Source organism: Filicampus tigris, chromosome 2 (assembly GCF_054856515.1).
Source record: "Filicampus tigris isolate MCC_2025a chromosome 2, RoL_Ftig_1.0, whole genome shotgun sequence".
NCBI classification, from domain to species: Eukaryota; Metazoa; Chordata; class Actinopteri; order Syngnathiformes; family Syngnathidae; genus Filicampus; species Filicampus tigris.
Window position 1 is genome coordinate 16,794,749 of NC_141218.1, and position 17,141 is coordinate 16,811,889.

The window sequence follows — 17,141 nt, forward strand, 5'->3', positions numbered from 1 at the left end:
AATTCTGGTGCTCCCCCCTTGATGTTGTCACATTCAGCATGGTTGACAAATGTCTTCAATGTTTACTCACAAGCAGAACGCAACATATCTGGTGGCTTATTCCCAGTATAATGGTCGTCAAATAAGTTGCACCATGTGAAACCTATACTGTTCTATTCGTATGAAATAAGAAAAATTAATTCATACACACAAGCACTTTCGGTTAATGTTTTGTAACATTTGTCTCACAAAATGCACCCCAACACATGATGGCTACCAATGACGGCTTGCATGTTGTTTTCAAGAAAATGTGGTCGCTCACTCGAAATGTATTGCCTCAACGTCACTCCTCCCTGCGTTCACTCGAACTTTATAGCATTAGCTGGTATCGTTCTAGGATCCAAACATCATCCCTTATATCCCAGAGGGAATGTTCAGTGTTAACATTTTAACTCACATTCAATTCATTTTGATGCTTGTACATATGAAGTGGTTATTTTGGGGCCCTTTTGAGCCTTTGTGTTACAACAAGAGGTTGTGTGTGAGTGAAACATTTTCAACCATACAACTCTTTTCTGTTTGCCATTGGAATTCCAAGGCTTGATGATATTTTAAGGAAAATCTTCACATCAATTGAAGAACAACTGCATCAACAGACAAGTTTTAGCTGATGATTATCCTTGCGATAGATAAAGTCAATCTTTATTCTGTCATTTTATTTCCGTACAGACACCCCTGACGCTCTCCTGGTTTGATTCAATTAGGGAAAGATGATCTTAATGTTTTGAATGTAGATTTATACTATACCAATAATAGCCAAGTGTATGTTGGCTGGTTTTGTTTGTTTTAAAAAGAAGCTCACTTTTGATACTGTGAAGAATCTTTCGTTCCGGAAGATTAAAATGATGCAGTTTTGACAAAAATACATTAAGTGTGGCGTTTGTTTTTCTATAGTTTCATGCGGTCCATCAGTAAGTGTTGGTGACGTCACTGCAACGTGATCACAAGCGTTGAGCCTTTTAGCTTTCCGTAAGTCAGCTTTGGCTCATAGTGTGTGTAGAACATACAATTTTGTTTTTGGTTGGATAGTTTGCTCAGTTAGTGCCACAGTTGCCCACGTAAGCACATTGTTTTGAATAAGATGGAAGACGATAATCGACTTAAAAAGGTAAGCGCCAATTAAAAGTCGCTGTACTAGCGGGGTACGTCCGATATTAGCATTAGCGGCTAGCTAACTCGCTAGCAAAACATGCCAAACCATCGCTACGCTACCGGTTTGATGTTAGAAAAAAAAGCATTTGACACACGAGGTACTTCCTCATCAACTATATTCTTTGTTTTTTTTTTAATTTAGTAAAATTCAAGGCAATGCCCAATGTCGACAAAAACGCTGAAAACGTAACTTCGACGCTTAGTTTTTTTTTTTTTTTATTGCATTACACTGTACTGATTCTAATTTCTCAAGGGAAATTTTAGATTACACGTTGTTCACCAGAGCAAGCACCCCAGCACTTTGCATCAATTATGTCGTATAGGTAAAACTAAACAGTTGCGTTTTACTGGGACATTTCTCAATGTCATTCGTGTTTTTCACAGAGATCTAATGGAGAAGATGAAGGTTCTGGGCCTGAGGGGTCGGAGGATGAAGATTATGTTCCTTACGTTCCCGTCAAAATCCGAAAGCAACAAATGGTATGTTATCTCCCCTCATTCAGTGGGTGTTGTACTAATTTCAAGTTTGCCATAGCAGTTGAAATAAAAAGCTGACCTCTAATTCATGTTGGAATGTTTTGAAGGTTTCTTGGGCAAAGTCCAATTAGCAATTTATAAAACAATACCTACTCAATACGTGTTAGTTTTATCTTTCAAGATGGTATCCTATGTAAATGAAGACTCACACAAGTACTTGAATATGAATTTGCTCGTCTGTTTTCTTTTCCATCTCTGAAGTTCAAGAATCATACAATGATCAGATCTGGGCGGCTTTTCCATCCTCGCGAGCTCTCACCCGAGACTGGCAAGGGCAGAAAAGGGGCACAGTCTAACATGCAGCCCTCACATTTATACTGTCTTCAAAACATAATGTGGGCTGGTCTCCTCCCTGACTGGCCCTGTCTGTAGGGCTGATCCTCTCTAGCTGGTCCCATGGTCAGATCAGGGCACGCTGACTCTAACACCTTTAACTGATTATGTGATGTACGGTAATGTGTAATTGCCATATTGTTTTTTGGTTAACCTGTTAGCTAATATAAAGCCATTCATATAGATTTAGATCCTTCAGTTACATAACACATCTTTCGCTCACCTCACAGGTTCAGAAGATGTTGCGATTGCGTGGTAAAGCAGTGGATGAAGAGCACAGAGACAGTGGGGAAGAACAGAGAGATGAAGATGAGGGGCTCGGTCCACGTTCCAACGTCAGTCTCCTCGACCAGCATCAGCATCTCAAGGAAAAAGCAGAAGGTTTCCATTGCAGGACATTTAGGAAGTTAATGGTTCACAGTTTTTTTTCTACTCATTACCCTGTTTTGTTTTGAATTATCAGCACGTAAAGAGTCGGCCAAGGAGAAGCAACTGAAAGAGGAAGAGAAAATTTTAGAAAGTGTCGCAGAGGGCAGAGGTAAAAAAAAAAACAACAACAAAAAAACTCATTTTGTACATGAGATTTTTGCACTGTGACAAATTCAAACCCTTCACAAAGCTGATCTTGACAACTGTCTCATTTTTCTGTCAGCTTTGATGTCCGTAAAGGAAATGGCCAAAGGTATCATTTATGATGACCCAATCAAAACAAGGTGAGATCATTCTATTATACAGTTAGTAATAATCAAATAACATTTCTGGCCCACATTACATAACCTGCTGGATGTTTGTAGTTGGAAGGCTCCGCGGTATGTCCTCCATATGCCAGAGACTAGAAATGAACGTGTCAGGAAGAAATTTCACATCCTGGTTGATGGAGACGGCATACCTCCACCGATCAAAAGCTTCAGGGAGATGAAGCTTCCGCCAGGTCCGACTATATGGTTAACTGCTCACCCTCTCAACCAACACACACGCACACTTACAGACAACGTCATACCTATGTCTGGTAACAATGCCGTCATTGTGTTTGCAGCAATTCTTAAAGGTTTGAAGAAGAAAGGAATTGTACATCCAACGCCAATCCAAATTCAAGGAATCCCAACAGTGTAAGTGAAGTGTGCACAGAAATTAGAATTCTCAGCTTGAAGTAATAAGCGTACAAGAATATCAGGTGTGGTTTCATGCATTTTTGCGTTAAAATGAATTTTGCTTACCGGTGTTTACAATCTACTTGTAGTCTCTCAGGTCGCGATATGATCGGCATCGCCTTCACTGGCTCGGGCAAAACCTTGGTTTTCACTTTGCCCATTATCATGTTCGCCCTGGAGCAGGAAAAGCGGCTGCCCTTCTTTAAAAGAGAGGGACCATATGGACTCATCATCTGTCCTTCAGTAAGTAATAGCCTATTTTTCTTAGACCTCTTTTTGATTAATATTAACTACAAGCTGCTGATTATGCGCAGGATATGTGAGTCTTGTCACCTATTAGGATCGAGGCTATTGGCACATTGTTCTGAAACAACTCAAAAATCTATCTGTGATTTGACTTGGCAACAGCGAGAGCTCGCCCGACAGACGCACGGCATCATCGAATATTACTGCAAACTGTTGGAGGAAGAGGGAGCCCCTCAGATGCGAACGGCCCTCTGCATTGGAGGCATGTCCGTCAAGGAGCAAATGGAAGTTGTGAAACAGTAAGTTAATGTTGGAATACAGAAGCAGCAGAAGCATCTCATTTCTTTGAATTAGAACCCACAAGTCAAACTACCTTATTTTCGCAAATTGTGGCTCTGGGTGTGTTTTTGTTTTGTTTTTTTAACTCACCTTTATATGTATTGTAATTTATAATACGTTATTGGAATAATAATAAATTAGATGTGTCTTAGATGGATGTTGTTTTTTTGTTTTTTTTTGGGTGTACCACGGGGGGGCACAAGCTATATGCTACACATTAAGGATCACTGCTCTAATGTATTGAGATTCATTGCATTTGTCTCTGGAGTGACTATTTAACCATCAAGTGTGACATGACTCATCTGGAAAATGTTTTCCGCTTGCAGTGGTGTGCACATGATGGTCGCCACTCCTGGGCGTCTCATGGACTTGTTACAGAAGAAGATGGTGAGTCTAGACATCTGTCGATACCTGTCCCTGGATGAGGCTGACAGGATGATTGACATGGGCTTTGAAGAGGACATCAGGACCATTTTTTCCTATTTTAAGGTAAAGATGAGGGCTAAAGGATTTTTCAAAATTATCTCGATGCGATTTATTTTTTTGCCCCTCAATATTGTCATTTAACATGACATTTTTTACGGTCCTCTTCCCATGTGTTTTTAACAAACACAAGAAGTAATTCCACTTGTATTAAAATAAATTTGAACAGATTTATTCAGCATGAATGTTTGTCTTCTAGGTTAGACAAATAAACAAAATTAATATGAAAGACAGTTTATTTACTTACTTAGTAAACACTGACCTTTTATTACTTCAACTTTTCCTGTTTCGTGAAACAATGTGAACTGCACTTTTTACAAACTGAACTTATATACACACTTTATAAATACATTTATATAAAAATTAAAGCCTACCAAATGACAAAAATGAAGCAGTCCCTCCCCCAAATTGCTACATTTGCGATATCGATTTGAATTCAATTAATTGTTCAGCCCTAGTAAAGACTATCTTATTTTGATATTTACAAGTAACTGTCTTAAAATGGTGTATTAACAGTAATCTTTCCAGTTTTAAGACCCAGATTTGGTTACCAGGCGTGTGTGCAATTCTTCCAAATGTTCATTGTTTCCCGTTGCTCAATTTGAAGTGAGTTTAAAAGTAACTTCCATAAGAATCAAACATGACAAACCATAGCTCGTGATGTTTCACCATTATAACGCTCTCATCGGGCCAAAACCTTATAAGTCACATTTTGGTGAATTTCATGTTTTTTCAAAAATCTATATACTATGTGGGTGTTATTTTTTTTTAAAGATTATTGACCAATTCAAGCAGTCAATCTAAAAGGCAACACCCGATGGACAAGAAACACCCAATATCACATGGACCAATACTTTTCTCACTTCAAAATTGGGTGTGTTCAAACAAAAGGTGCTCTGTCTTGAGTTGTTTAGTACATTTAGATAGTAAATACCATGAAAAAAAAGCTGGAATTCTGAATTCTTTGGTCTGATATTCCTCTTTTGATCTAAAACAAAAATGCCTTCAGTATACCACAAAAAGGATTGAATTGACCTTGCTATTGCAATACTTTTGGCATCAACTGCACTGTATATATTATAGCATTAATAAAACAACAAATCTAATAGCGGCAGTACTGTAATTTCAGACTTAAAAGTGCTGGTAAAGGTTGACAAACTGAGTTTGCAGTACAGTATGTGACAGAGGAGCAGTGTTGTAATAATCATGTTTCCCCTTGTAGGGACAAAGGCAAACCCTGCTTTTCAGTGCCACCATGCCCAAGAAGATCCAGAATTTTGCAAAAAGTGCTTTGGTCAAACCCATCACCATTAACGTAGGCAGAGCAGGTGCTGCCAGCTTGGATGTCATCCAGGTACAGAGTGCATTCAACAGCCCCCACTGTCTGCATTCAGTTGCCCAAAGCTTCCTGATGTAAAAGGTGACTGACTGTTTTGTGTGCATATGAACAGGAAGTGGAATACGTCAAAGAGGAGGCGAAGATGGTGTATCTGCTTGAGTGTCTCCAGAAAACAACGCCCCCCGTCAGTACCTTTTTCCTCATCAAACTCGAGACACACATGCGCAAAATGCATATGCATGTGTTCAATTTTTTTTTTTTCTGTCTTTCCCAAAGGTGTTGATATTTGCTGAGAAAAAGGCTGACGTCGATGCAATCCATGAGTATCTGCTGCTGAAAGGTGTGGAGGCGGTGGCCATTCATGGAGGAAAAGGTACATGCACCATTATGTTCAATGCATCCATTCAATGTCCGTGGCACCTGTCTCCTCATCAGGGTCGCAGGTGAGCTGGAGCTCAATGCCAGCCAATCGCAGGGCACAATCATTTACTCTATGTACACTTCACAACTACGGACAATTTTTATCCTCGGTGTTCCCTGCAGTTCCTCATCTTGATCACTAGATGTCCCATTTGCTTCATCATCTTCATAGAAAGCACACCATTGAATTGAGCCCATTTTTTACACACAGACACGCACACACAATTTAAAAGTTCACTTTCGTTTTAAAACACTGTCTGGGACATGGGTTTATCAAGGATCAGGAATTGTACAACATTGAACAAGCCCCGTTTCTTTCCTTGGCTCTTTTGAAAGTGGCTCTGGGTCTTTGCTTAGCCTAGCTGATCAGGTCATGGGCGGAGAAAATCTTGTGTTATTTGGTTATAGTGCAAATTATGTAACCTTGGGTATGGAAGTGCAGAACGGCTTGCTAGCATATTTTCAGAAATAGGCAGATCAGAAATAAATGATTCAAAATTCATTTTGGTTGCCTTTTTTGTGTTCCAGATCAGGAGGAAAGAACAAAAGCTATTGAAGCATTTAAGGAAGGCAAAAAGGACGTCCTAGTCGCCACAGATGTGGCCTCCAAGGGTCTGGATTTCCCGGCCATCCAGCACGTGGTCAACTACGACATGCCTGAGGAGATCGAAAACTATGGTGAGACAATATTGTGTGTGTGTGTGTGTGTTTACGAGGGCGCAGGCTTCACACCAGCTTTGGGAGTCTCTGGCCTAGTTTTTGCTGTTCCAGGCTTCAAGGAAACCACAGGCAGGCAAACTCAGTGTCTACATTTAAATCACTTCTCAAGACTCATTTTCCTCATGTGGCCTTCTCTTAATGGTTTTAATTGACATATTCATTATTATTCTCTTGTAGTTGATGTTTGTATGAATTGCGCAATAGATTTATTTTGTTAATTGACTGTTTTAATGGTCACCTCCTAACATTGGTTCGACGGGTGCTATTGAAGCAGCGTTGAGGCAAATAGATAACCTCACAAATGTTCGTCTGGATTAATGGAGAATTCCTCTGTTGTAAAAAGTCTTATAAGAGTAGAAGGTGTGTTTGTCTGCAAAATATGGATCAACACCATATCTTCACCCATTTCCCACCCCACTCTAGGCTGTAAATACAATACAATCAAATAAAAAATAGCGCACCCGAGGACTCTCTCTGCTGAAGGTCAATAACTTAAAACACTTCTAGTTGGTGTTTGGGAAGTTAGTTTTGACACTATATGAGAACAAACAACACATTGTGGTTGAAACTTGTACATTTGATTAATTAACCTACTGGAGAAACCACCGAGGAACCAAGAGGTTTTTAAATATTTAGTAAACATGAAAAATGTATAGAAAGTCATAGTCATTATCCATTACAGCAGAGCCAGTCCGACAGCCACATCTGCGACACAGAGAGCAGCTTATGCATAACATGAAAAAGGACTCCACAATGTCCATTTAGAAATTGCTTGGATGTTTATCACCTTTTTAGCAGTCAGCTATCAGACCATATTTCACTCTCGATTGCTTTTGCTTTTTCTGTTTGGACTTCAAAAAATATTTGCACTGATTGTGAATGTGTCCTCAAAATGTGTTTCTTTTTTGTTTCAGTCCACAGAATTGGAAGAACAGGGCGATCTGGTCAGACTGGTATCGCCACAACGTTCATCAATAAAGGCTGTGGTAAGGAACTGCGCTAATAATGACGACAACAACAAACATCACATTTTCAGTTTAGTCATCCACATCATGTATAGTCCACAATTAGTCAGACCATGGTCAAATTTGATTTAAAGTGAATTTGTATTTATTGAATGGGTATCTTCCGGCTGGAAATGAGAGAATTGTTGAGAGAAGACTGACTTTTTTGTTTTGCCATTTACACGACAGATGAGTCTGTGCTGATGGATTTGAAGGCCCTGCTCATTGAAGCCAAGCAAAAGGTTCCTCCAGTTCTCCAGGTGCTCCAGACCGGAGACGAAACAATGCTCGATATCGGAGGTAACTCATTCATTAAAAATCCGGCAAACATCTTTATTTGTTTGGCTATGTTTGTCCTAATGAAATGTTGTTGTGGTATTTTTTTGTAGGGGAGAGGGGCTGTACATTTTGCGGTGGTCTTGGCCATCGTATTACAGACTGTCCCAAGTTGGAGGCAATGCAGACCAAGCAGGTCACCAACATTGGGAGGAAGGACTACCTGGCTCACAGCTCAATGGACTTCTAATCGGAAAGGGAACATTCTCCACTGCTTACTGAGGATCTGTTAGACGTCCACCTGTGTGATATGAGTCAAACCAGGAGGTAGAACTGTGCAGACCTACTATGCACGTTCAGAACATTGTCACGTTTTTATACAAATTGTAAATAAATTTCTTTTTTTGGTGGGGGAGAAAAGAATGATCTTTTACAGGAAGTCTTCCCTTCCGCAACATTTGGCTTGTTGATCAACCAAGAACGCTGGCATGTGACAATCACGTCTAAAACCTCATTTGAGCCTTTGGCTTTCATTGCACAGCTACATCAATGATGACAAGCACGGAAATCATTTTAAATTTGGTTTATGAATAACTTAAATCACCATTTTAATGAAATATATTCATGTATATTGTCGCTGTCCTGTGAAAAACGCTTGTGTCCATTTTTTTCCCCATTTGAAAAAAAAAAATTCATGTGAATGGGGTTTTCGCGTTACAGACATCCCATTGTAAAAATTGAAAAACATGACCAAATTGGACATGTGTTTTTCACAGGACAGCGACATTATGTAAAATTATGTACAATGTTATTTCATAAGAAATCAATACAAAATGATAAATATATTTTAATAAAACAGTTTTAGGAAAATCAGTCAAATCTGTTCAACAAACATTACATGACTGTGTAAATACTTGATGGACCGGATTAAAGGACGGAAGGGTCCATATGTAGCCCCGGGCCAAACTTTGTCCACGCCCTGCTTCTTTGATAAGACGTTAACATCTACAGTTGGTTATATGCCAACTGGCTTAAGTCAGTGGAGGTGAATTATGCACAAGGGTGGTACATAGATGCCTTTATTAGTGAGAAATTTTACTCTGCTAAAGTTGACTGTAGAAGCACATGATTTATATCAAGAGATCCTAAAAATAAATTGCTATGTGCATACTTCAAGCAACAAGCAGAATGAACTCCAGCATTATGAGTGGTAAATACAATACAATACTCATATTTCCAGATGTGAATGGTAAACACGAAGAGATATACACTGGGGGCCAAAGTGAATGTGAATAAATATGGTATGACTATGCAAGAATATAGTCTGCAAAATACTGCAAGTAGTATACGTTACACATACAGTAGTTGTTTGAACTAAATGTGTGTTACTATTTATAAAAAGTCAGTGCATGAAATGAAAGATTTCAAAACTTTATGAAAATGCCTGCTCCTAAGGTCAGTAACTGATTTGAAATGAAATATTTGGACTTTATTAAAACAATAATCCTCTGTTGTAATTACATTACAAGGAACACATTTTACAACACGTTTATTATTGTGTTTGTGGTTAACATAGATAAGCGCTAGACCAGTACAAGCATCCCTCAGTATGCTGGGTAAGATAGATTGCGGAAGCTCCAACTCCTGATATGTCACTTCTCCAATTCTTCTGCTTGCACAAGCTCTGCACTTTCTTGCATCTTACTTCTTTCAAAGCCATAAAGCGGTGATAAGAAGGTGGAGTGCCCACTGTCATATTTACCATGCCACCGTGTTTGCAGAAAGATCCTGGTGGATCACACGAAGGGGGTTTTTGAGCGCGGAAACGGATTGAGTGTGGAGGATAATGTTCTTTAAGTGGATGTGGAAAACCAGTAAGAGCTTTCTCATGACAGCTGGGTATGAATACAAAAATCATGACCGATGTGGCTATCAAGGCAATGAGTAAGGTGATGATAATAAAGTTAGTAGTTGAAATTACAACCCAAAATACTACACGTAAAGAGTATACAGTATAAAGATAGTATATATGCGACACTTATATAAAGAATATGGACAACTCGCTGGACAGGCCAACAGCGAAAATAGACTAATTACATAGACGGGAAAAAATGGGCTTCTGACTATGCTTAGTCTAACTTTTTTTTAAATCTCCCGTTTATCACCTACAAAATGGGCGTCGGTCATAGGCGGATAGCCGGACTGGTCCGTCACATAGGCGGCATGCCCAGCTCTGGTTATTTTAAGTACACAATGTGGAATTCCCATTGTTTTATCTTTCGTTTGACAGTAAACTTCAATCACGAGTGGCAAAAAAAAAAAAAGCTTGAAACCTTTTTTTTTAAGAGTTGTTCAAAAACTTCCGCTTATGAAGTGAGTTGAGAACAAACGGACGTCAAATTGTGCCTTTTGCATTACAGTATTACCTTTTTAAAGGTTTAACTTTGTATTAGATCAGATTGTGCCGGTGCACTACGCGCCGTGACGGGGGAATGTATACCTTATGAAAGCAACATGCAGAAGCAAAACTTTGAGCTTTCAGTGCATTAAATTCGTGGACTCAGCAAAAACTAAATTTGAGCAACTGCTACATGCAGCCACTAATTTATTCAGTGCTGGTTTGGACACATCTATTTATTTTATTTCCTAATGGATTAGACGCAAGCAGTTTTCAGTGGCCCTCCTTTCAAAAGGTGTTTATTCAATTTTGCTGATGTGTTTGTGCTTTGACCTCAGAGAATGTCCCACTTATTCTAGAAATGAGTAGAAAACGGCACTAAAAAGTGAAGCACTACATACATATTGCAGATACTACGCTACACTGAAAATTGGTGAGGAGGTTACAATCAAGGTTCATTGTTGGCAGAAGATATTTACGTTTTTATGAAAGAATGTCTGCGATTGGCTGACATTGCAACCAGTTCAGAGTGTACCCCGCCTACTGTGATAGGCTCCAGCACGCCCGTGACCCTTGTGAGGATAAGCGTTAGAATAATGGATGGATGAATGAATGTAAATATGACTCATTCGACATCATACACCATTTGTGGACTCGTATGAGCCTGTCAAGTTATACGCTTTCGTTTGTACAGGTAGAAACACCATTTCAAACATATACGCCACGCCGTACATGGCGAATCTGTACGGCCGGTGTCCATTTTATCAGTGTTATCCGTTCCTGTTTGTGTCACCTAACCGTAGGCGGTAGAAGCAGGGGAGAGCTTTCTCCAAACGGTGCGGCCGTCGCACGAAAAAGTGGAGCCCGGTAGCCCAACAACACACATCAGAGACAGACAAGTGTCTTTCGCGCTCTTCCTCGCGCATGTGCACAACACAACCACACGTCGCGCACGAGCCGTCACAAATATCCGCAACATGTTTTTTTTTAAAGCTGATTTCCGATCACGTGACAGCAGCCATGACAAAATAATGTGTAATGTGTAAGATTATATACCGATATGTAAGGGCAAATTACAACTTTTGTAAGATTCAGTAGACCCCAGGGTTGACAGCAATGTGTGTCCTTGAGATCTCAACACGGGCCAAATACAGTAGAGCCTTCTTTAAGATTAATACAATTATGGCATGAGGTCAAACAGCTGACTGTTGACTGTGGCAGTAATGCTGCAATAGAATGGTGGCTGCAACACCAAATAAATTAAAAAGACCTGTATACTACCTTTCCATTTTCTTTCACACTAAATCACCGGTGTCAAAGTCAAGGCCCGGGGGCCAGACCCGGCCCGCAACCTCATTTCATGTGGCCCGCGAAGGCAAATCATGTGCGTCGACTAGAGGTGGGCGATATATATCATCGTCAATCTTGCTTTCACAATGTGTAATTTTACATTATCGAGTATTTATAGTAAATAATAATAATAAGTCAATCATAAATCTGTAATAAATCTTGTTTATTGTACTTTGTAATACCGATTAATTTATTGCTTGTGTTTGAATACAAATAATACATGGGAAGAAGATGTTGGAAAAATAATCGCATAGTAAATTGCAGTCACAATACTGAGGAAAAGTAATTGCATTTTAATTATTTTTCAAAATTCTTCAGCCCTACTTGGAAGTCAACGAGCGTCAGGGAACAAGTGGTTTGAAGCAAGCCACCACTGTGTTAGGAGAGTTCATCTTCCAGCTCAGTATATCCAGCCAGGCCTATATGTGAAATACAATTCCGGCTACTACACTCCCACAGAAGGTCATTACCTGAGCATGTTCCATTTCTCCTGCTGATCACAACCAGGCGACCTGTTGATGATGCACATGGAGGCTCAGGCAGGTCCTCTAATGACGCCTCTGTAGTATTTGCAAAGCGGCTTTCTCTTGCTAAGGCAAACAGTGCTGGAAGTGAGGATGAGCATGAGACACATTCCTCAGAGGCCGAATAATGTCACGAATGACAAACGTTATTACGAGAACGACCATGTATAAAAAAAAAAAAAAAAAAAAAAAAAAAAAAAAAAAAAAGGTCAGCAGCCTGAAATAGAGAGAACCTGTGGCCATGGTTGAGTCCCCCTTGGATCCTGGCGTGTCAGCAAGTTCCCTTCTATAAGGAACGACATTCAGCCCGCGATTGACATCAAGGAGATGGAGCAGGAAGACAAGGAGGTCATCAGCTCCTCCGCTGACGTGGCCCCCCTGCAGAGGTCTCGGCCAATTTGACACACAGGCTGGCAGAAAGCACTTCTAAGGGACTGGAAAGGTTCCAAGCACCTCGCTCCTTCAGAGAGGCATTTTCCATTTGTTCTCTCGATAGGCTATTAGTGGAGTAGGAAGAGCCACTTTAACTGTGACAGATAGCTAGGCGGCATCATTAGCTTTATTAGAGTCTCACTCTTTATTTGCTTTCTTTTACTTGGAGAGTATGCTACTAGCTTGTGTGTGTGTGCAAAGATTGACCTTTTTTAGCCACGCAAGTGGGGTCGGATTAAAAAATATATCTAAAAATGTTATTGTGGCATGATGTAACGCTGCGGTTTCCGCAAGAGCAGCAAATTTGCATGAGTTAACATGGACACCACACGCCTCTACAAGGCAGTAGAACCATATACAGAAACATTTAAATATGGCATACGCTATGTTCAGTATCACACAATATAGAGTTGCACTGAACATTATTCAAGCACATTGTAAAGTACATGGCAAAAACACAAATTTTCAATACAGTCATTATTTCCAATAATTAGTGATGATCGCTTGTAATACTTGTTCTTGTGTTGAGCTATTGGAATTGTTCTTTTTGTTTGTTTGTTTGCTATTAGAATGACATTGGCTCCTTGTCGCAGCTGTAGAATCGATTTTAAAATTATGCAACCGGTCTACAAATCACTGAATGATTTGGGTCCTGAATACATTGAGGAAATGCTGATTGAATATACTGGATATCGAGTAGGGCTCTGAGGCCTGCAGAATCGGGTCAATTAGTTGAGCCCACAGCTCAAAGCTAAACATGGTGAAGCGACATTTAGCTGTTATGCTGCAGACAAATGGAATAAGCTGCCTATAGAAGTGAAACCCTGAGTGTGAATACTTTTAAAAGTTAACCATACTTTTGAATAAGGTCTTTGAAAGCATTTTTAAATCAATTTCACGTTATGTTTTTTTTTTTAGTAATTGTAGAAACCTAATTTTAATTCTTTACTTTTACATATTTTTCTAAAATGTTCAGTTAATGTATTTAAATGTTCAATGTAATTTCTTTTAGTAATTTTGGTATGCTTGTTTCGTTTCTTCATGTGTTTGTAAATGTTAATAAGTGTGTCTTTGATTAGTTTGTTTGAGTACAAACAAGTAGTTGATTTACACAAAATCTGTGCAACTCCCCCCAATCCACGTTTACGACCTAAATACAATTTGTCACCAATAAATCAATACACTAGGACATTTTTATTCCAGACTTTTAGGCGAATGCACAATATAGCGCCATATTATCTTTATTGTTACAAAAAAACCGTCATAAATCCTGTATATACATAAATAGCAAAACGTAGAAAATAATCACATGATGGTTTAGCTCATGTAAAGTGCAAAAAATGGCCTCTGAGAGTTCATTGTGACCATTAAAATAGTTTAAAACATTCCAGCACGTTTTGAACCTATTTCTATTTTTTCTTTCAAACTATCACTTAACCCTTTCACTACCCGCTAGACCAAAAGCAGCTCAATCTTTGATATATCACATGTCTTAAAAGAATGATTTAACATTAACAACACACTCTGTTGTTGTAGACCTCAAATACAGGTGCACCCTAGATGAGATGAATATAGAAGTTGTCTTTATGGTAATAGGTATTTTTTTTCAGCAACAGTTGCATGTATTAAAAAAAACAGTTAAATAAGACAATAAACATGGATCCAATGTCTCCAAAAATTTGAGCTGTGCTTATTATGAAAAGAAGTAACTTTTCTTCCTGTTTTCCCCCATTATTGTGCAGTTTCTTTCATTTTTATCAAGTGACATCCCAACCAGGCTCATATTTGAAAAATCCACTGAAGGAAATATACAATGCAAAGTTTTTGTGTCATGATTTTCTAATGCGCTAACAGTGATGCTCGTGGTACTTCCAGTGTGCTGATTTAATGCCCCACACTTTGAGTCTCTTCCACGTCACTGAGATGAGAAGATTCCCCATCACTGCAGTGGCAGGAGGTGCTTTTATGCAGCTCACTTTTAGGCCCGAGTATGATGAGGTGCGAAGAGGAAGAGTCCCTCCTCTCTGTCCGCGGGTTCTGCTCCGGAATGTGATTGTGGGTCATGTTCCTCCTGCAGGAGGTTTTGTCCGCGGAGGCCGTTTGATGCTGGACCACGCCAGCCAGGAGATCCGACAACTCGGTGATGTAAATCTGCGCCATTTGGAGCGTGTCGTACTTGGAAAGCTTCTTCTCGTTCTCCAGCGACGGGATGACGCTCCTCAGCTCGTCGAAGGCTTTGTTGAGGCCGTGCATCCTTCTCCTCTCCCGGGCGTTAGCAGCCACCCGCCGGTGCCTGTGCGGTCCACAGTGGGGCGGCGTGTCGCCCGCCTCCACGCGGCCGGCCTCGGGGATTCCAGCGACGGACACGCGGCCGGGCAACTCCGGTGCAAGGTGCTCCGGCGCGTCAGTCCTCATGGAAAAGACGCGCAGGGAGTTGGGGCAAATCCAGTTTTTGTGCTCGTCCGCATGATGAGTCCAGATTGGAAGCTCTGTTTTGGTGCTCATTGTGAAATGCTCACAAGTTTTCTGCACTGCAACACGCATGCCACAATTTATACAACTGCCCCCCTCCCAAATTGTTTCAACCCACCCTCAGTGTCACTGACTCTTGACAGGTCCGCAGCAGCCAACCCCCTCTGAGCCTGTCATTGCAATTAAACAAAGCATCGTCTTTTTTTGTCACCTATTGTGCATTGTAACTCAATCACCACCTTATTATTAGCTTCACACAGAAGGTAGGTAAGCGTATGAATCATTTAAAAGCGTCCCCTTAGAGAAGCACTCCTAACTAAGTGTAAAAGACAATTGGCTGTCCTTTTGGCTGGACAAATGCACCAATAATCAGTTTCATTTGAGATTTAAAAAAACGTTATTGTCTACCAATTCCAGTAGATTAACTTGAAAAAGAAAAACTTCTTTGTTTTGGGGCTTTGATTTTATTATTATTTTTTTAATTTCAATTTTCTATTTAAAATTTTTTTTTTTCTGTTTTTCTGATTTTTTTTCTTTTTTAATGGAATATATTTTTTTCTTTTTGTTTGGATTTTTTGTCTTTTTTTCTTTTTTTCTGAATGCTATTTTTTTGTTTTTCTGAATTTCTTTCTGTTTTTTGGAATGATTATTTTTCTCTTTGTCTGACGGAAATTCCCTGTTTTTGGGGGGAATATTATATATATATATATATATATATATATATATATATATATATATATATATATATATGTTTCATGGAATCTATTTTGAATCTTTTTTCCCTGTTGTTTCTCTGTTCACAATTTTTCGTTTTTTTCTGAATAATTATTTTTTCATTTGTCTGAAATATTTACCCCCTGTTTTTTGGATTGCTTTTTCTGTTTTTTTCCTGAATATTTTTTTCAGTTTTTCTGAATATTTGTTTCTGTTTTTCAGAATAATTATTTGGAAATTTGTTTGAAAAAATCTGAAAAATAGAAAAAAACCCTCTGAAAGACAGAGGCATTTTCTTAAAATAAAACAAAGCCCAAAATAAATTGCTCAGAAAACAGTGAATACAATACATTTCCGTACCTGTCAAACCAACTCAATGCAGTTAAAAGGGGCATCTGCAACAATGAGCTTAGACTGTCACAGAGTTTCATCAGCAGGTTGAAGCAAAGGTAAAGAAAGACCGCAAGAGTGACAGAAAGGCATAGAAGTGACTTCATTGCACATTTTTATAGATCAAACACATGATGGGAATTTAAACTGAGACACTGAACAGGTGGATGTGCATTTGAAAGTCAATATAAATTTACTTGTAAAGGTTATAGCGCATTTTGAGGTTATCCTGAAATTTCATGAAAGCCCAATATGCCTAACTTTTTCCAAATAATTAAACAAATGGACGGAGAAAGAAATAGATAAAAGTAGCTCTCTTTGTAGAACATTTGGAGAAGGTTAATCTAAAATGCGAGACATTATGGAAAAGCTGTAAAGAAGAAGATTGTTAGTTAAATTGCTAAATGTCTGTCACGGCAGTTTGTGGAAAATAGATTCGGATGTATTTCTCATGCTTGATAATTGGCCTTTGAGGCGGGTTTGTTCTCAAACAAATTGTAAACACTATTTGAAGAAGAATAATAAAAGGAACAGGTGGAAGGCAAAGGGCCCTGACACACCTGCCTGTGGCAAAGCCAAGATTACTGATAAGTAAAGTCATTTATGGATCATTAAATACATCATACATACACCCATGGCATACTGTACAGACATAAGCAGAAAAAATAAAATAAAAACAAGAACAGGCCCATTACATTTGAATATATGTACATATTTCTACACAGGAAAATAAATGCTGTGCATCATTTACGGCACTCAATTTTAATTCTTCAAGTGGTTGAATGAAATAAAATCATCTGAGTCAAGATGAGTTTTTTAAGC

The 17,141-nt window shown here is 39.1% G+C and overlaps 2 protein-coding genes across 2 annotated transcripts; one reads left to right on the plus strand and one right to left on the minus strand.

Moving 5' to 3' along the window:
- The first annotated feature begins 964 nt into the window (after positions 1 to 964).
- On the plus strand, positions 965 to 8,447 carry ddx41 (DEAD (Asp-Glu-Ala-Asp) box polypeptide 41). Its single transcript, XM_086013932.1, has 17 exons — positions 965 to 1,147; positions 1,576 to 1,671; positions 2,292 to 2,442; positions 2,525 to 2,599; positions 2,714 to 2,774; positions 2,856 to 2,992; positions 3,098 to 3,170; positions 3,302 to 3,455; positions 3,621 to 3,757; positions 4,124 to 4,286; positions 5,503 to 5,634; positions 5,732 to 5,803; positions 5,896 to 5,992; positions 6,568 to 6,717; positions 7,674 to 7,745; positions 7,953 to 8,063; positions 8,153 to 8,447. Exons 1-17 carry the CDS (start codon positions 1,121 to 1,123, stop codon positions 8,287 to 8,289), a joined length of 1,845 nt encoding a protein of 614 aa, XP_085870058.1. The 5' UTR covers positions 965 to 1,120; the 3' UTR covers positions 8,290 to 8,447.
- A 5,912-nt stretch (positions 8,448 to 14,359) lies between these two features.
- Positions 14,360 to 15,287, minus strand: atoh1b (atonal bHLH transcription factor 1b). The gene has a single exon (XM_086023633.1). It carries the CDS (start codon positions 15,285 to 15,287, stop codon positions 14,628 to 14,630), a length of 660 nt encoding a protein of 219 aa, XP_085879759.1. The 3' UTR covers positions 14,360 to 14,627.
- Positions 15,288 to 17,141: the final 1,854 nt, after the last annotated feature.